The sequence below is a fragment of the Strigops habroptila genome, chromosome 1 (assembly GCF_004027225.2).
Source record: "Strigops habroptila isolate Jane chromosome 1, bStrHab1.2.pri, whole genome shotgun sequence".
NCBI classification, from domain to species: domain Eukaryota; kingdom Metazoa; phylum Chordata; class Aves; order Psittaciformes; family Psittacidae; genus Strigops; species Strigops habroptila.
The window spans coordinates 101,948,013-101,968,194 of record NC_044277.2 but is presented as its reverse complement, the minus strand read 5'-3'; the positions used below and the strand labels follow the sequence as shown (position 1 = coordinate 101,968,194).

The window sequence follows — 20,182 nt, the reverse complement described above, 5'->3', positions numbered from 1 at the left end:
AAAAGCCTCCTCCTCTATCTCAGATATCTCTGTAAATGGCTTCTAGTGGTGGATCTAGGAGTGAAGCGGAGGGAGCAGTGATAGGGTGTACCCATGACCCAAGAGCCTAGTTCAGTTTTTTGCTTTTTTCCAAACATTTTGTCCCTTTCTAAAACAGGAAGACTGATCTCCTTGTATTATGATAGAGAGCATGCATGCCAATGTAGTGAAGGGATGGAGTCAGCTAAGTACCCTAGATTATGATGTCTGTTCTGAAGGGACTAAATTCTCACAAATCTCTGCTTTTTTTAAAACTTTTTTCCTCCTAAAAGCAAATTATTTCTTCACAATAGAGCTACTATTGAGTTAAAAGACTACTTCAACAGAGGTGCCTGGAAGAAAATTATCTGTGTTCTGCCACAACCCCAAAGTCATGGTTCAGTTCTGGGAACTGCTCTTATATTTATCTCAGCAGGCCCCGGGATGACCTGGAGGTTCAGCACTGACAGTCATGGTTCAGGGAAGGAGCCTGATTGTGGGCTTCTGAGCATTCATCTTCTGCTGTAAATACTGCAGCCACACACTACCTCCAGGGAGAAGCAGAGCAGATGGTCCTCCCATCCCTCCCACCTGCTGCACTGAAAAAAAGAGATATCTTTTGTTCTACGTGTGTAGCTCAGGGCCAGAATTTGAAGAGCTGATTGCCTAATAAAAAGCATCTGAGCTGAGCTTTTGAAAGGAGCACTGCAAGATAAGTTTTAAGGCAAAGTTTTTCTAAGCTTTTCTTCTCTGAGACAATAGGTGCAACTGGTATTGAAGCTGGATGTCTCCAGGTAAGACACTGCTGAAGGTGGGGCCACTGAAGTTCAGTATATCCTAGTAAGATCTCATGGAAAATGAGGCTCTTTATGGTCTCCATGTAAGTGAGTAACTGAATTAAAAGCCGTGTTCCCTTGTAGCCTTCACTTCAACATGTCAACTTGTAAAAAACCAACCAAATGCCTTTCTCATTCAGGCTCCCTTGAGGCTAAATTTTATGAAACTAAGCATTGAGGCATGTTCTGCCAGAAAATAACTTCATGGTAGCTCATCTGGAGGAGCACCAGGGCATTATGATAGTGTGCTCTATCTTAACATGAATCCTGGTCTTGCCTCAGGTTTGCCAATCTGAATTAATGGCAGTTAATTACAGATCTCCTTCTACCCAGTGGAAGAGCCTTGCATCATCTTCAAATTCACAGAACCTGGGCCCAGGCCCATTGGTGGTGTGAAAACAACCTGTTGCTTATAATGGACTTGTGGTTGAGGCCTGTAGCACCTACATTAAAGGTCTGGCTTTTACAGAAAGCCCAGATAATCAAGTTCCTCACTGACTTGTCCAAGGTGTTACCTTTGGTTGGGAACATAAGAGATGCTTTCAGGGCCAAAGCAGTGGTCCATGCTGCCTGGAACAGTGGCATTAAGACATGCTGTTTAGTGGGCACACATGAGCTTGGTGGCTGGCTTCAGTTTGATCCCTTCACTCTCCTCAGCATCCACCATATTGGGTCATGGATGTTAGAGACAATATAAGAGCCCCTTTAATATCTGTTTATGGACCTGTTGACTATGAATTTGTCTAATCCCATCTTGACCCTGCTGATACTCTCTGTCCAATCAACAATGCCAGCAGTCCACCATTTACTGAGTAACAAAGTATTTTCTTTTATACTTCATTTTTTTTATAAATTTCCTCCTAGTTTTAATGGCAGGTCTTTGTTCTAGTGCTATTTGCTGACTAGCAATTTTGTGTTTGCGTCATCATGCCTTGCTTAGATGTGCAACTTCTCTCTCTGTTATTATGCAGGCCAGCTCCTCAAGACCTACACTTAATTGTAATTAGCGGTCAGATCTAGATTAGCACTTAGTTAACCTCCCATGACATTGTTTGCACTATATTACAACTCACCACAGCTCGAGTGAAGGCTGCTTTTTTCTCTTCCAGGCTGGAGGCTTTTCCTCTCCAGACATAAATCTTAAAACCACCTTGGTCTAAAATATAGCAGTCCTGAGGTGAAACAGAAAAAACAGATGTAAAAAACTCCACGCAGGCAAAGGTCTTCATTTGTAGCCTACTCAGGTTGGATCCTTCTTGAAGATTCAGATTAGATTTAGGTTTAGCTCATTTCCTTGCCTTACAGAGCTTGAACCCTGGTACAATCATTCGCAAGGCAACAGAGGATGGTTCATAAATGGACCACAACTACCATCAACCCTAGAGTGCAGGGGTTCATGGGTATGTTGACTTTGCAAGCACACCTGACCCAGGGAGCTGACCTTTAACCGTAATGAGTTAAAATATATATTTTTCTTAGGCATCGCTCAAAACTGGCCATTACCATCTCGTAAGAGATGTTCCCAAACCAACAAACACCAGCTCCAAAAGGCTGGAGGAGAAGCGCTGAAATATAATCCTCAGCCTCCTGTGCTTCAGCACTGCTGATGGTGGTGCTTATTTATGCCAAATCTGCTACTAAAGGAGCAGGAAAAGTCAGTTAGACATCTTCTGCATGACTATTCTGTGTTCCCAATCTGGAGCTAGAAGTGTTGCATCATTGTGAAACACAGCAGAATCCTGAACCCAAAGGGGACGAGATGGCTGCCAAGCAGCCTGTCTCCACTGCAGAAAGCTGGTGCTTCAAACTGACAACTGTGTGACCAAAAGCTTCTCATTTTTCAGGCTGAACTTTGACAAGAAAAATGAAAGCTTCATATTCCTGTAAAAGGAAACTGAGATTTAACAAGGCTGACACCAGCATGAATAAGGGGGCTGGAGCCTTGCAGCACTACACTGTCTTGGAATAGGCTCGTTTGCCCTGCAGAGAATTAAGGATGAGCAATTCTCTGCCAAAATTTAGCCACGAGGATATTAGGAAAGCCTTTGTTTTCTGAACGCCTTTGGACAGAGAGTCTGTAAGTAATCTCCTTCCAGGGTGGGTCACTGAGACCAGCCACTTGCTACAGCAGTGGCTCATGATTTTGTGAGCAGAGTATTTATTTGCTCTGAATTCTGCAGGTGGAGGGCTATCCCCGAACATCGGGTATTAAGAAGCCTTATTTCCATCTTATTTTCCATCTGGCCCACAGCTCTGCTTGACTCTGCCAAGCTAATATCATCCTTGGCTGAGCGGGTCAATTTGCCATCTTCTGCTAGAACAGCTTCAATGCACCACCTCCCTCTGGCCACTGAGGCTGTAGTAGGCCACTGGCTACTACTGAGGCTGTGGTAGGGCTACATTGTCCTGTTTTCAGATGACACCTGATAAATCTGTATGATGGAAGGGCTGCTAATTTTCAGGAAATGGGGTATCCCATTGAAACAAGTGCTCAGCTGAAAACAAAGCAAGCCCCAGCATCTTTTTCTCGCTGTAAAGGCTGATGGCTTTCTCTCACCTCATGCTGGAGCAGATCCTGTGTCAGTGGCCGGGTGGCTATCTCCTGTACCACTAGGTCATTATCCTTTTCATAGACGCTGAAAGACAGAGTCATCAAGCAGAGTCAGGCTTCACAGTGCTCGCTGTGAGAAAGGACAGGGTTTGGGGAACATTCCCGGACTTACTGGTATAGTCGGACATTCGCTTTCTGTAGCTCATCTGCTTTTGTATCCGGAATAGCATCTCGGAGCTCCCCACGCCTCTCACCCAGCACCATCCTCATGATCTGCATGAGGTCCGGGGAGTCTTTCTCGTTGTCAATGATGCCAATTTGAGCACGGCCGCCTCTTTCGCTGTCTCTGATGCTGCGAGCCAGCATAAGACCCTGCACAACGATCAGCAGGTGGTAAATCCTGATGTTGAGAACAATTTCAGTGACCCTCAAACCTAGAGCAATGACTGAGCATTAACAGTCCAAGCCAGATTACCACAGCTCTCTGAAGTTTCTAGTGTCCTCCAAACCTAGCTATTAAAAAAGTGGATGTGTCTGTAATGCCTGCTTATGAACTAACTCTCACGAAAGTGTTGCTTATTTTGGATCTGACCTATCAACACCTGGGTTATGTATTCCTACTTGTCTCATACTGACCAAGCTGGAATCGCTACTGGAGCTTGCTCCCGCAAGGCACAGGCGTGTGGTAGCCACAACAGGCATTGCCTATGTATGACTCTATAAACAGGTCCGATGATCATGTGAGATGGTCTGGAAGAGAGACACACATGCTGAGGACAAGGCTGGATGCTGCAGAGCTGCAGGACCCTGGATGCCCCGTGGTGACTTTTTACGTTTAAATGTTTCAAGTATTCAAAAAACGTGGACGTTTTCTGTGAAAAGAGCAGCATGAAATGCCAAGCAACTGATTAGGCTGAAATATCAACTTTCCATTGAATTCTGTTTTTCCATGACTCTTGCTACAATAGCTTTGAAAGGGGCCCCTCTTTGTTAGACCTAGGAAATGACCTGCTTGATTGCCAGGCCTGTTCCTCACAGCAGCTGCCCCTCTGCCTGCTCTCCCTCCTCTGTGCGCTGAGGGGTTTCTTTGTCTCTTCTCCATTCTCCATTCGATATTCTCCTCTTGCCATTGTGTCTTGGAAAACTGTCTTCCTTGTGAAGCTTCTCCCTCTCGTAGCTCATCAGGTGACAGCATGTGAAGAGCAGACCTGCCTACCTTTTCATATGTATAATGACTGGTTACAAGTTTGGCCACCAACTTTGCTGATGACCCATTGATAGGTTGTGCTTTATTACACCTCTGTATCTCGTTTTTTCTATCAGTAAAATAACAATAATGACCCCTTTGCAAAGTGCCTTAAGAGCTATGGATCTGACCTATCAACACTTGGGTTATGTGTTCCTACTTGTCTCATACTGACCAAGTTGGAATTTCCTGTGATGCTGCAAAAGAGAAAGGAAATTCATCTACCCCTGGTGTAGTTACTGCAGCTACTAAACCTACTGGTGTTACTGACTTTGTAGTCCTATTTCATGCAAACTAGAGGGCACAGAGAGATGGAGATGGACCTCCCCAGAGGGAGCTGGATGCCTCTCTGGAGCCGGAGTTAATGATGTGCCCACAGCCACTTGTGAAACCCAAACTGAGACCAGGTCTGAACTGAAAGAAAGAAATTCCTTGGGCCTCTGCCATCAGCAAATGGACAAGTAGAAGATTTACCATGATTTTCTCCGTTCATCTCTGTGTTGCTGATTTTACTGGGATTTTCACCATGCAAACACTGAGTACTGTTTCTCTATCTTTTTCCCTAGGCATCAAAAACTACTACTAGTAAATGAAGTGGCTTTTGCCTGTACTCACTCTGGACTTCTCAGCAATGCAGCAGCTGGGTCCGTTCCACTGAATCAGCACTTTCCCAAGGTCCAGCAAGAAAACATCACCCTTATTGAAACTGTCCCAGGAAAGTGCTACCTGTCATGAAGAAATGAAAGTGTTTGGCAAACCGGGGAGGACAAGTGCTGCAGGAGACAAGTCACAGCCATTGGAACTTGCCCCTGGGGCATGTATCGACTGGTCTGGAATGACATGCTCATTTCTCTAGCACTCAGCTTTTCACTGAGCCCAATGGCTTCTCTCATGACAATACCAAATCCCCAAGTGAGGTCTTGAAAACTATCTTGTAGTAGGGGTCCTTGAGCAGAGATGAGCTATCATCTATATCAGGTGAACCTGGTTGAAAATGAGTGTAGGAGGAGAGGCAAGGAGAAATGATCCATAAGGGGAGAGGTCTCTTCTTCTTACCTCTGTGGCTGATACGTGCTTCTTCCCCTTGACATGAAGAAGACGCTTGATATTGTACATATTGGTCTCCACATGCTTAAATCCTGAAGCCACTCCTCCCTTCTTGTAGCTGTTGTGTAGCAGGAATAAAATGTTACAGCAGGCTAGAAAACACCTTCCCCTATATCCTCCGAGAACACTTCAAGATTTTGGTGACAACTAAAAAATTATAGCTTGGAAGAGGCTGGCAAATGTAGTGAGGCATGTGATTCAGAGTACTTTAGATTTATTTGGTCCGGTTTAAGATATCCACAGGAGAATTCTCTGGTGATTAGTCCACCTGTGAAGGTGTGGAAAGAGCCTGCTTTAATTTCTCATTCTGCCTCAAACTTCCTGATTAATCTTAGGGATGTGGTTTAGACCAAGATGAAGTCTAACTCATACCGATTTCAGAAGCAGATAGGTTTCCAAATAGACTTCTAAACCTACATGGTTTTGAAGGTCTGAATTTTTGTCCTTCATTGTCCCTTACTGATCTTTAAGATGAGGGTAAAACCAATTTTCTGTCTCAGAAGTCCTGAGGAAACTCATGAGAGATTGTAGATTGTGCACAATACGGATGTATTAAAAGCCAGACTGGGATATAGGGTATTGACTGAGGATGGGTTTTCATCTGAAGTTTCTTCAGCTGTTTAAAAGCAAGGAACTTAGGCTGATTATTGCCAAGGAAGGCTGTCCTGAAAGACAGCTACTGGAGTCACCTTCCAAAGACCCCAAAGTGAGCAAAGACGACAGGATTGGATTCAACAGTATTTTTTAAATGTCAGAAATTCGGAGTCACGCTTTCCTTCCACTACCTGAATATTACTTCAAGTATGAACCAAGTCAGCATTTCAAGGGGGATATTAGTCTGAAGTGCCCTGAATGGGAATATTTATCTAAAGCGTGTGAAGGGGAGGAAAGAAGACCCTAGGATGAACAAAAGGGAGGTTAAGATGAAATTACTGCAAATATCTGGAAAAATTACCAGTAGAACAGAATGACATGGTTCCAGACTTAATGAATATAAATCATTCTTTCAAAATGAGAAATTTTTCTTCTGAATTTTGATCAACTTCAGTGCTTACCCATATTTTTCAGATTTTTTAAACATTGGTGGCTCTGAGATGTAGAGAAGCAGAGAAACCCCAGGGACCATGACCCACCTCTTTGCAGGGTATTTTGCACTACTCACATAATGCCACTGCGGAAGTAGCTTTGGAAGGTCTCAGACTCATGTCCCTGCACTTCCCGGTGCTGCACGGGGTTCCCCCCGAGCGCGTTGTCCAGGTGGGTGACATACAGGGCTGCGGCACCTTGCTCATCCTGAGATGAATCCTTGCCAATCCAGTAATGCAAATCCACAGCGGACCCACGAGAGGTTCTTTTGGTCTGGAAGAGGCAGGAAAGATGAGTCAGAATGAAGACACAGCCCATATGTATGTTTCAAATATCACTGGCCAGGGAGACATGGCAAAACCAAGCAACAATGGAGCCCTTTCCCAGGGCCTTTCCCAGTTCTGCCTTTCTCCTGGGCAAGGGGAGGCAGGACGGAGCCCTCGCCGGATGGATGCTCACTGGCAGCTCAACCTGGAACCAGGGACCTTATTCAGGAGAACATTTATGGGTTTTATGTACAAATTGAACTGAAGGATGTTACTGTCTGATATTCTTTTATAACTCTTGTTATCAAGGAAAACTGAGCACCTGTGCAATTACAAAAATTAATGTGTTTAACCTGTTCTACTTTTGTAGAGTTTTGTATTAAAACTTAAAGGAGAGTCTTCTCATAGATCACCTTTTAAAATGTAATGTACGCTGCTGTTTATTTGCCTGGAGATACTATCCTTTCTTTCCTGTTCTCTTTCTCGCATCACACTACATAGTAACACAAACCGCCTCTGAATTCCCGCTGACTTGCAAAACAGACATAACTCCAAATGAAGCAGAGCCTATGTGTGCATGCTGTGATTTGTCTTATTACAGAAAACCCCAGTAGCCTAGAAAGAGGCGACAAGCGATCTGAGAAGAGGTATGCTTATTGTTATGTGAGTTGTGCCAGTTATTTTTCAGCACCTACTGTGTTAAGCTCTATTACAGACACCTGGGAGAGGTAATAAAAGCTCATTTTATAAACTGGATTTGACACTAAGTTCTGTTTATTTGCTTTGTGCAGTGATACCACAGTGAAACACAGTAGAAGAACTTGGAATAAAATACAGCTCAGTTCCTCTAGCACAGATAATTTGTGGCAAAATTGCTCCATTTAATACATTGCTACTAAAGTCCCATTGTCCTGCAGACAATTTTTGTTTGGAGAGCCTCTAGTGAATATGCAAAATGCAAAGACAAATGTTTTTACCCTCCCATCTGCCATGGCAAAGGAGTGTAGTGGGCTGATTAAAGAGCTCTTCTACCTGGAGAAGATATTGAGCCTACAAGCATCAAAATCTATACTGGTATCTAGAGTAAACTCCTTGCAAGGACACCCCTATTCTGCTCTAAGCATGTCTTTGGGTGGCTACTACCAAATCAATTCAGCATTGAAAGGTAGCATAAAGGCTCTGAATGCTGAATTAAAGCAGGAGACTCATTCTGCATCACTATCCTAGCCTGGTTTCCCAGCTTGAGGTATAGCAGATGTGCAACTGTTTATTGCGCGTTAGAGGAGCCTTTGCTGCCTCTTGACTGAGATGTTGCAGGAGGCACACTCAGACCCAGGAAGTGGGAAACGTTTCTAGTTTCCACTGTATGGACTTCTTTTAATACAATGGGCCCTGGATTGTTCTATGCAGATGAAGAGGTCTGGAAGGAATTATAGGAGCTGAGTGCAAAACACCATCGTTCCACAGAGTTTTGGGGACACAAGGCAGTTTGCACTGCCCATAGAGTAGACTTGGTCTTCCCAAGTTCCTCATGCTTCTGGTTAGCCTGGATTCAGCTGGGTGCAAGTAGGTCTGGACCAAATTTGGGTGGGACAGATGAAGTGTCCTAATGGGGACATGAGAAGGGCTGCAGAGCCTCTATGCTGCTTGTGTGATGCAGAGTAGGTGGCACACCTCCACAACCCACATCATCTGCTGAAAATGAGATCTTCCATTTGGCCACTTCTCACATCCCCAAAAGACTCCCACAAGCCATGCAAGTGTAGTCCTTGATTTAGTTTGCCAGGAATGTACTGGCTATTTTGCCACATCTGGACATGACTCAGTTGATTAGAAGATAAAGGGTCTTAATGAATAACTAAGCTGATGGCTCCTCAGGACTTCTGATTAACTAAGCATACAGCATTGCTGCAACAGCCACGTTAAATGCAGGTGCGTGATTAGGTGGTTATGCACATGCACAACCACAGTGATGCTGTCACCAATGAGGGTACTTAGATCCAAGTCAGAGCTAAACAAAAAGGATTGTATCAGTTGCCTGCCAAAGAAACCAGTGTTTGCCAGCCTTACTTACATGCAGAATTATGTAACAGTCTCCTTCAAAAAACGTCCCATAAGCCTTTTCAGGTAGAGGAACCATCTTCATATTCTGTAAGGAAATGAGAGTTTGGGTCATTGCTAGAACTTCAGAGCCAGAAGTTGATGTGTGTGAAACACAACAGCTGGGCTGCATGACACACTAAGGTGATAATCAGGGTTTGGAGGAGGAAGAATCTGTGTGGTGCTTGTGAGCTGGGAAAAGCTGCTTCTGGGGGAAATCCCCAAAGTACTAAAGGGTAAGAAGGGACAAATTATAATGCTTGGACAGACTGACAAGTTCTCTTTGACCTTCCAAAGTCCTGTAGGTCTAGAGAAAGAAGACCTAAATGGTAAGTTTTGGGGCATGGTTTTTACTCAGTACCTGTAAGTTTGAGCATAACTTTCAGAGCTTTGGTAGGATAACCACTTTAGCAGGGGCTCATATCAACTACTAGTACTGAGAAAAGACAGACTTGAGGATACTGATGTCATTCACCCCTGTCCTGGGTTCAGCTATAGCAGTCATTTTTCTCCTGCTTAGTAGCTGGTGCAGTGCTGTGTTTTTTAACTTTCAGCCTGGGAACAACGCTGATAACACCGATGTTTTTAGTTGTTGCTAAGTAATGTTTATTCCAACCAAGGACTTTCTCGGTCTCATGCTTTGCCAGGGAGGAGGGGAAGCCGGGAGGAAGCAGAGACAGGACACCTGACCCAAACTAGCCAAAGGGGTATTCCATACCACAGCACGTCATGCCCAGTATATAAACCGGGGGGAGTTACCCGGAAGGCCCAGATCACTGCTCGGGTCGGGCTGGGTATCGGTCGGCGGGTGGTGAGCAATTGTATCCTCTCCCCTTGTTATTTCACTAATCGTTATTATCATTGGTGGTAGCAGTAGTGGTTCTGTGTTATACCTTAGTTGCGGGACTGCTCTTATCTCAACCCGTGGGAGTTACATTCTTCCCATTCTCCTCCCCATCCCTCCGGGAGCGGGGGGAGGAAGAAGGGGGGGGGGGGAAGTGAGCGAGCGGCTGTGTGGTTCTGAGTTACCGGCTGGGCTCAAACCACGACAGTTCTTTTTGGCGCCCAACGTGGGGCACGAAAGGTTGAGATAACGACAGATCTGACCAGAGTGTGTTTAATCATATTTGTGATAAGCATTCATTGTTACTACTCGTCACAATGGTGATTATTTGGCTCTCAGACGTGTTGCGCTTGATCTCAGAATTTCAGCATGTTGTACCTTACTTACAGCCACTATTTGCTGTTTTAGCGTTTATCGGCTGGGGGGCCTGGGCTAAGGTTCTTGTTTCACTGTACTTCATGGTAATGACTTGTAATACAATAGACTCATTGATCATGAAACTGGTCTGGTTTGTGCTTCCAGCGTGGCCATCACCACTATACATTGGGAGGTATATAATGAAATATTTTAGCAATTGCATATCTTTTTTTTTCTCCTCGGGGGGTAAACTTACGAAGGAAGCATTCTCTTTCACCCCCCGTTCCCCCACCAGCCTATTTGCAACAGCAATTGAGAGTTCTGAAGGTTTTAGATGGCCTTTGAGTACCCTTGAAACCTGCCTGCTGATTGTGCTGGGGATCAGCATGTTGGCAAACATACAGAGTGTGTTTTACCCACGGCCATCCCGTCGTAGGAACATCCTATTTCGTTTAATGTCAAAAATTCATCAGTATCAGGTTCGAATCTGGTCTAGGGTTAGACGACGATATAGGAGGACCACCAGGAGATTTTCCCTGAGGCTGGACAGTTATGAGTGGCAGGGTGTGTGGGATAGTATGGGCAAGTACCTAGGCCAGTGGGCCCCTCCAGTGCTTTGGAACTTCACCACTGAACAAGTGCAACATCCGGAAAAACTAGTAAAACACTTAAACGAGGTGTGCTGTCGTCCTGGTTATACCAGAGAGGGACAAATTTTGGCAACGTGCTGGGGCTTGGCCTATGCCTACAGAGCCCTGCTCAACACTATCCAGCACCTTCAAAGGGAAAAAAATGGCTCTGGATCTGATGGCAAAGCAACAGACAACGCAGCTATGCCAACTACAAGCACAGCAGCTACTCAGACCCTGACCACAACAGTCAACACAGCTACTCCAAGTACAGCAGCTACATCAACCCCAGTGACAAGCACAACAGCTACTCAAACCCTGACCACAACAGACAACGCAACTACTCCAACTTCAAATACAGCAGTTACACCAACCCCAGTGACAAGCACAACAGCTACTCAAACCCCGACAGCAACAGACAATGTGGCTACTCCAAGCACCGCAGCCACACCAACCCCAGTGACAAGCACAGTAGCTACTCAAACCCCGACAGCAACAGACAATATAGCTACTCCAAGCACCACAGCTACACCAACCCCAGTGACATGCACAGTAGCTATTCAAACCCCGACAGCAACAGACAATATGGCTACTCCAAGCACTGCAGCTACACCAACCCCAGTGACAAGCACAGTAGCTACTCAAACCCCGACAGCAACAGATAATGCAGCTGTTGGTGTTACTCAACTCCCAAGCACAACAGCTGCACCAACCCCAGCAATAGACATTGCAACCACTCCAATCCTAGTGGCAGACACTGCAGCCACTCCAACCACAGTGACAAACACTGCAGCTAAACCAAATGTCCAGTTTGTGACAATGTCTGTTGCCCCTGTAAGCAAAAGCAAACGAAAGGCACAAAGAGCAACCCGCGAAGCGAAGAAAGATGAAGACCCAGTGCCATTACTATATGCAACAGCACCTGAACAAGAGTTACTACTACGTGGGTCAGAGGAAGAGGAAGAAGAAGAAGAGGTCACTTCTCGACCCCGGACCTCAACCGAACTACGGAATATGCGAAAAGATTTCACCCGTCTTCCAGGGGAGCACATTGTCACCTGGTTGCTCCGGTGCTGGGACAATGGGGCCGACGGTCATGAACTAGAAGGTAGGGAAGCCAAGCAGCTGGGATCACTTGCTAAGGAAGGAGGAATTGACAAAGCGATTGCAAGAGAGAAGCGAGCCCTCAGTCTTTGGAGGCGGCTCCTGGCAGCTGTGAAGGAAAGGTTTCCCTACAAAGACGATATTACGAATCGCTCAGCCAACTGGACCACGATAGAGAAAGGCATCCAGTCCCTGAGGGAATCAGCCATTATAGAGATGATCTATCGTAGGCCGGATTCCAGGAACACATCCGTAGACCCAGATGAAGTCGAATGTACACGACCCATGTGGCGGAAACTTACACGGAGTGCGCCATCATCATATGCCCACACATTGGCATCAATGACCTGGAATGACGGAGTATCACCAACAGTGGATTTCCTGATTCGTCAACTCCGAGAGTTCGAAGACAATCTCACCCCTTCCATCATTTCAGCTGTGGAAAAACTGTCCCAGGAGTTCAAACAATTGAGAGACGATTTATCCGATCTATCCAGCTCTCCACGCGTACCAACCCATGTCTCAGCTATCAACAGAAGGCGCCCTACTGCTCGAGAAAGAAAATATACGAGGTACACGCCACGGGCCACCCTATGGTTTTACCTGCGGGATCATGGAGAAGACATGAGAAAGCGGGATGGAAAACCTACTTCAGCTCTGGAGCAACGGGTGCGTGAACTGAAGAGGAGAACAATGGTCAAGGATGATCCTCCCAGGAAAGCTGCTGCTCCAGTCTCTGGCGAGCAGTTTCCCAGATGGAGCGAAAGAGCTGATTTTACTCCAGCTCCTGTGATAAGGAATACTAATCCCTTTCTACAAGACAGAAGTGGAGAATTTTGTGATCACTATTAGAGGGGCCCTGCCTCCAGCCAGGTGGAGGAGAGGGATAATCGGGTTTACTGGACTGTGTGGATCAGATGGCCTGGCACATCAGTCCCACAGAAGTATAAGGCTCTAGTAGATACCGGTGCACAGTGTACTCTGATGCCATCAAGGTATCAAGGGGTGAAACCCATTTCTATTTCTGGAGTGACAGGAGGATCCCAAGCGTTAACTATGCTGGAAGCTGAAATCAGCCTGACTGGAAGGAAGTGGCAAAAGCACCCCATTGTAACTGGTCCAGGGGCTCCATGCATCCTTGGCATAGACTATCTCAGGAGAGGGTATTTCAAAGACCCAAAAGGGTATAGATGGGCTTTTGGTATCGCTGCCTTGGAGACAGAGGAAATTAAGCAGCTGTCCACCTTACCCGGTCTCTCAGAGGATCCTTCGGTTGTGGGGTTGCTGAAGGTCGAAGAACAACAAGTGCCAATTGCGACCACAACAGTGCACCGGCGGCAATATCGCACCAACCGAGACTCCTTGATTCCCATCCATAAGCTGATCCGCAGACTGGAGAGCCAAGGAGTGATCAGCAGGACCTGCTCACCCTTTAATAGCCCCATATGGCCAGTGCAAAAGTCTAATGGAGAGTGGAGATTAACAGTAGACTATCGTGGCCTGAACGAAGTCACACCACCATTGAGTGCTGCCGTACCGGACATGTTAGAACTTCAATATGAACTGGAGTCAAAGGCAGCCAAGTGGTATGCCACAATTGACATTGCCAATGCATTTTTCTCAATCCCTTTGGCAGCAGAACGCAGGCCACAGTTTGCTTTCACTTGGAGGGGCGTCCAGTACACTTGGAACCGACTGCCCCAGCGGTGGAAACACAGCCCTACCATCTGCCATGGATTGATCCAGACTGCACTGGAACAGGGGCAAGCTCCAGAACACCTGCAATACATTGATGACATCATCGTGTGGGGTGATACAGCGGAAGAAGTTTTTGAGAAAGGGAGGAAAATAATCCAAATCCTGCTGAAGGCCGGTTTTGCCATAAAACGGAATAAGGTCAAGGGACCTGCACAGGAGATTCAATTTTTGGGAATAAAATGGCAAGATGGACGCCGCCAGATCCCCACAGACGTGATCAACAAGATAACAGCAATGTCTCCACCAACTAACAAGAAAGAAACACAAGCTTTCTTAGGTGTCGTGGGGTTCTGGAGAATGCACATCCCAAATTACAGTCTGATTGTAAGCCCTCTCTACCACGTGACCTGGAAGAAGAATGATTTCAAATGGGGCCCTGAGCAACAACAAGCCTTTGAACAAATTAAACGAGAAATAGTTCATGCAGTAGCCCTCGGACCAGTCCGGGCCGGGCCAGATGTGAAAAATGTGCTCTATACCGCAGCTGGGGAGAATGGTCCTACCTGGAGCCTCTGGCAGAAAGCTCCAGGGGAGACTCGAGGTCGACCCCTTGGCTTTTGGAGTCGGGGATATAAAGGATCCGAGGCCAGCTACACTCCCACTGAAAAAGAGATACTGGCAGCCTATGAAGGGGTTCGAGCTGCCTCAGAAGTGACTGGAACTGAAGCGCAGCTCCTCCTGGCACCCCGGTTGCCTGTGCTGGGCTGGATGTTCAAAGGCAGGGTCTCCTCTACACATCATGCAACTGATGCTACATGGAGTAAGTGGGCCGCACTAATTACACAACGAGCTCGAATAGGAAATCCCAGTCGTCCAGGAATTCTAGAAGTCATCATGGACTGGCCAGAGGGCAAAGATTTTGGGATGTCACCAGAAGAGGAGGTGACGCGTGCTGAAGAGGCCCCACCATATAATGAACTGTCAGAGAGTGAAAAGCAATATGCCTTGTTTACTGATGGGTCCTGCTGTATTGTGGGAAAGCATCAGAGACGGAAGGCAGCTGTGTGGAGTCCCCTGCGACAAGTTGCAGAAACTGCTGAGGGAGAGGGTGAATCGAGTCAATTTGCAGAGGTGAAAGCCATCCAGCTGGCCTTGGACATTGCTGAACGAGAAAAATGGCCAGTACTTTATCTCTATACTGACTCATGGATGGTGGCAAACGCCCTGTGGGGGTGGTTGCAGCAATGGAAGCAGAGCAACTGGCAACGCAGAAGTAAACCCATCTGGGCTGCTGCATTGTGGCAAGATATCGCTGCTCGGGTGCAGAACCTGGTGGTGAAGGTACGCCACGTAGATGCTCATGTACCCAAGAGTCGGGCCACTGAGGAACACCAGAATAACCAGCAAGTGCATAAAGCTGCTAAGATTAAAGTGGCTCAGATGGACTTGGATTGGCAATATAAGGGTGAATTATTTTTAGCCCGGTGGGCCCATGACACTTCAGGCCATCAAGGCAGAGATGCAACATATAGATGGGCTCGTGATCGAGGGGTGGACTTAACGATGGACACTATTGCCCAGGTTATTCACGAATGTGAAACATGTGCTGCAATTAAGCAAGCCAAGCGGTTAAAGCCTCTCTGGTATGGAGGACGATGGCTGAAGTACAAATATGGGGAGGCCTGGCAGATTGACTATATCACACTCCCACCAACCCGCCAGGGCAAGCGCTATGTGCTTACCATGGTGGAAGCAACCACCGGCTGGCTGGAAACATACGCTGTGTCCCATGCCACTGCCCGGAACACTATCCCGGGCCTTGAGAAACAAGTCTTGTGGCGACACGGCACCCCAGAGAGAATTGAGTCAGACAATGGGACTCATTTCCGGAACAACCTCATAGACACTTGGGCCAAAGAGCATGGCATTGAGTGGGTATACCACATCCCCTACCATGCACCAGCCTCTGGGAAAATCGAACGGTACAATGGGCTGTTAAAAACTACACTGAGAGCAATGGGTGGTGGGACTTTCAAACACTGGGATACACATTTACCAAAAGCCACCTGGTTGGTCAACAGTAGGGGATCTGCCAACAGGGCTGGCCCAGCCCAATCAGAACTTTTACGTACTGTAGAGGGGGATAAAGTTCCTGTGGTGCACATAAAGAATTTGTTGGGGAAGACAGTCTGGGTTATTCCTGCTTCAGGTAAAGGCAAACCCACTCGTGGGGTTGCTTTTGCTCAGGGACCTGGATATACTTGGTGGGTAATGCGGGAAGATGGGGAAGTCCGATGTGTACCTCAAGGGGATTTGATTTTGGGGGAAAACAGCCAATGAACTCAATTGTACGCTGTTGCCTGCTCTATAACACTTTTATAGCCCACCAGCTAGATATCTTCAGGTCACCAGCCATTGACCCTGACTTCCCTCCGATCATCACCTCAACAAAGAATGAATTTTGAGGAAACCAGACGAGCTCAGCAGTGACCAGATGAGTTTGGCGGTATCATCAGCAGGCAACAACCCAACACTATGTACCGTCCCTCCTGCCCTGAAAGACTATTACAAGAGATGGAGCCTGACATCATGGACTGGATGAGTTCAGCAATTTTACAGGGATTGGTCCATGGACTAGGGAACGATATCTTTCTCTGTGTGTGGGTGTGGGTGTATATATATGTGTATATATGGGACAGGGGTGATGGTGTGCTGAGAGATGTGGGATCTGAGCATGACGTGAATGGTATGGAATAAGGGCTGGATACTGTCCTGGGTTCAGCTATAGCAGTCATTTTTCTCCTGCTTAGTAGCTGGTGCAGTGCTGTGTTTTTTAACTTTCAGCCTGGGAACAACGCTGATAACACCGATGTTTTTAGTTGTTGCTAAGTAATGTTTATTCCAACCAAGGACTTTCTCAGTCTCATGCTTTGCCAGGGAGGAGGGGAAGCCGGGAGGAAGCAGAGACAGGACACCTGACCCAAACTAGCCAAAGGGGTATTCCATACCACAGCACGTCATGCCCAGTATATAAAACGGGGGGAGTTACCCGGAAGGCCCAGATCACTGCTCGGGTCAGGCTGGGTATCGGTCGGCGGGTGGTGAGCAATTGTATCCTCTCCCCTTGTTATTTCACTAATCGTTATTATCATTGGTGGTAGCAGTAGTGGTTCTGTGTTATACCTTAGTTGCGGGACTGCTCTTATCTCAACCCGTGGGAGTTACATTCTTCCCATTCTCCTCCCCATCCCTCCGGGAGCGGGGGGAGGAAGAAGGCGGGGGGGGGGGAAGTGAGCGAGCGGCTGTGTGGTTCTGAGTTACCGGCTGGGCTCAAACCATGACAACCCCTCCAGACCCTAATAGTACACTTCATCTCGTACAAGTGCACAATTAACCAGCCATGCCTGCCCAGCGCAGGTGCCTGGATGTGCCACCCACCAGTACACATGCAGCTCCTGGGCTTGGACCGGCTCTGTGGTTCCCTGGAATTAGAGACATACATTCTTCTGGTGGCCTGACTTGTTTCCCAGCATACCAGCTTGACCCTTGTCTCTAATTACAGAACCTCTAGAAAGAAGTTTAGTACACTGCTTTGGAGAGAAATGGAAAGGCAAAGACTCTGTGATACGTGGAACATAGCTGGGATCTGCAGAGGGCCACCACCACTTTGAGATGTGTTGGAGTGCCTTCCCACTGCTTCCCTGAGTGGGCTATGCACCTCAGTCTATGTGCCCTCTCATTGCAGGGGAATGTTCCTGGAAAATTGGGCCAGAAACAGGCAGAATTGAGCATAGCCCCACCCCAATACAAAATCAAATACTACCACAAGCGGAGGGTGATCTTGCAGGCTGCAGTATCTCTCCTTGCAGTGACCCATTGATTGGAGTTGGGAAGACAAGGATGAGGTGCAAATAGACTCCATGGGATGCCTCTGCTGCGAAAATGGGTGCTTTGCCCATGGCAGCTGCCGGTATAGACTAAGGTTACTTATGCATAACCCCTCTTCTTGGTGAAACAGGGAATTAATTTCTAGTACGCTAAAGCAGCCTTGCCTTGGTTCCTGAAGGAGGTGAGAAAGCTTCAGTTGCACCACAATCATGTTTCCTCAGTCAGTATTATCACTGTTTCACAGGGCAGGAAACCAAAGCAATAACATGCTGAAAGCTGCATAGAGCGATGGTAGGTCTCCTGTTTCCCACCTTATCTTATCTGTAAGACCCTCTTTTCCCACCCAGATTGTTTCAAGAATATCTCTTCCTTGAAACATACACACACAGGTGCAGAGGACATATGCCATCATTGCCTTTTGTCATACCTCTATGCCCCATATCTGCAGTCCCAGCTTTCTCTCAATAGTTGGGAGATTTGTGTCACCGTCTGTCATCCTGCAGTCTGAGCTGGAAGGGAAAGGAAAAAGGAAAACCAAAATAAGTATATAATTGATACAGCAGTAAGTGTGCTAGTCTCCTGGGTTCCTCTTACCATCAGTGGAGGGTTAGTACAGATAATCTGTACCTTGAAATGTCACTACCTCTCTGCCGACTATGAAAAGAGTATAGCTGTAGTTATCAACAGTTAGGTGGGATGAAGCCCCATTCCCAGGCTATCCATGTTCACAGGGTGCCAAGCAAAGGGTGGGATCACAGCACAGCAAAGACTAGATAGGATATCGTTGTCTGTGTGGAATTATTTCCCTGCTATTTGAACAGGTGGAAAGGATTCACTGGGGTGTTGGACCTGACATCAGTACTGTTTTGTTTCCACCATGGCACAAAGGGTGGCAAAGACAACGGTAGATGTCCCGGAAGGAGGGCATGGCAGGTGCCTCCTGAGCAGCTCAGTTCTGCTGTAGCAGCCATGGGACAGATCGTGTTTGTGTGGGGGCAAGACCCATATCAGCCTTTCCTGTATGACTTAATCCTGCTCACAAATCAAGGCCCAGCTTCGAGAGAAAACACAGCTCACTGATTTCTGTGTTTCGCATTCATTTGCTTTGCCAGTGTGCTCCCCTGATTTACATTTGTTCGTGACAGACTGAACAATTGTACTATGTTAAAAAACAACAACTTGATTGACTGCATTTTCTTCTCTGTCTCTGGATAAAAAGCCTGCACTGATTGTAGGCCACAGCCTGTCTGCCCTCCTCTGCTCACCTGTAGAAAACCACCTAGGAGAAGGAACGGTGCCATGGCTGCCTCAACTGGGCACAACTGAGCCACGATAAGATGAAAAATACAAGAAGCTATTGCACAAAGCCATGGAATAAGCTTCTTCTGAAGGAGGAACAGAACAAAGACAGATGATCTCCTGCCAGAAGGTATGTTAATTGCTTGTGTTATGAGAACATGGAGAGATGAGCTGCATTGGCACCATAAAGTCATAAGAACTGATGGCCCTTCTCCTGAAGAGTTTGTGCAGTAAGTAAGAGCAGAATAATTGACGTTTTAGGCAGGAACATTGGTCCATCCAGATCTCCCTCAGCCCAGAGCTGCCAGACCCTGGCTCCTTGCACAGGCAGTAGAGAGACACAGGCTGTTGAGAACAGCCCCAACACCTCTCTGCAAACTGAGCAGGCACCCACAGTCTGGCAGCACTCAGTAGCAGGAGTCAGACATGCTCGCTCCTTCCTGAACATAAATATATCTGAAGGACTGTGGAAGACTGAGTCCATGTGGCCTCATCTACCTACCAGGAGTGCATTTAGTAACAATCATCTCCTCCTCAGGTCCTCCAGATAGCTTCCAGGCAAGAAGACAGGCAGCAAGGGATAAAAAAAGACATTTTTCATCTCAATTCTCAGCAAGGTAATTGAGACCCACACAGATTAAAAAACAGATCCAGAAAGATATTTCAGTGTCTACAGAGGAGCTAGACTCTTTTCTGAATGTCATCCTGAATCACCTACTGTGAAGTCCAGGGATATCAGGAACTGAAGCTAAAACCATGATCCCAGTTCGGATCTTTAACCAAAAGACCTTGATTTTAATATGGCATTTGAAAGGTCCCTATCAAACTAAAAACTAAGTGAAGCCTCCTACCCTCAGCTATATTTTTAATTTATCTAGGGTTTTCCCTTCCAGCATCAAAACAGGAACAACATGAAAACAAAGCCAGTAAAGATGTTTATATGCGAGGGAAGTTTTTTCGCAAACCTGACACTGCTCCCTGTGGAAAGCAGCAGGCATTTTGCTCGCTTGCTATTAGCGCAGGAAACCGGCAGCTGGCCAGCTGCAAGATACAGCTGCTTCCCTGCTTCATCCAGCATCCCAGCCTCTCCCATTGGAAAAATTAACCCAAAGGATGCTGAGATTCCTCTGAGCGCAGACAGCCATGCTGTACA

General features: G+C 46.7%; 1 protein-coding gene across 1 annotated transcript in view; it reads right to left on the bottom strand.

Annotated features, from left to right (window-relative positions):
- The window catches only part of VILL (villin like), a 43,341-nt gene that overhangs the window by 13,048 nt on the left and 10,111 nt on the right, over positions 1–20,182 (bottom strand). Inside the window, exons 2-9 of the mRNA XM_030487856.1 lie at positions 18,158–18,239; positions 9,185–9,259; positions 6,921–7,117; positions 5,708–5,816; positions 5,267–5,377; positions 3,578–3,777; positions 3,412–3,490; positions 1,928–2,026 (exon numbers count right to left, since the gene is read on the bottom strand). Of these exons, the coding sequence (XP_030343716.1) occupies positions 1,928–2,026; positions 3,412–3,490; positions 3,578–3,777; positions 5,267–5,377; positions 5,708–5,816; positions 6,921–7,117; positions 9,185–9,259; positions 18,158–18,226 (939 nt within the window). The 5' untranslated portion in view covers positions 18,227–18,239. The remainder of the gene's footprint in view (positions 1–1,927; positions 2,027–3,411; positions 3,491–3,577; positions 3,778–5,266; positions 5,378–5,707; positions 5,817–6,920; positions 7,118–9,184; positions 9,260–18,157; positions 18,240–20,182) is intronic.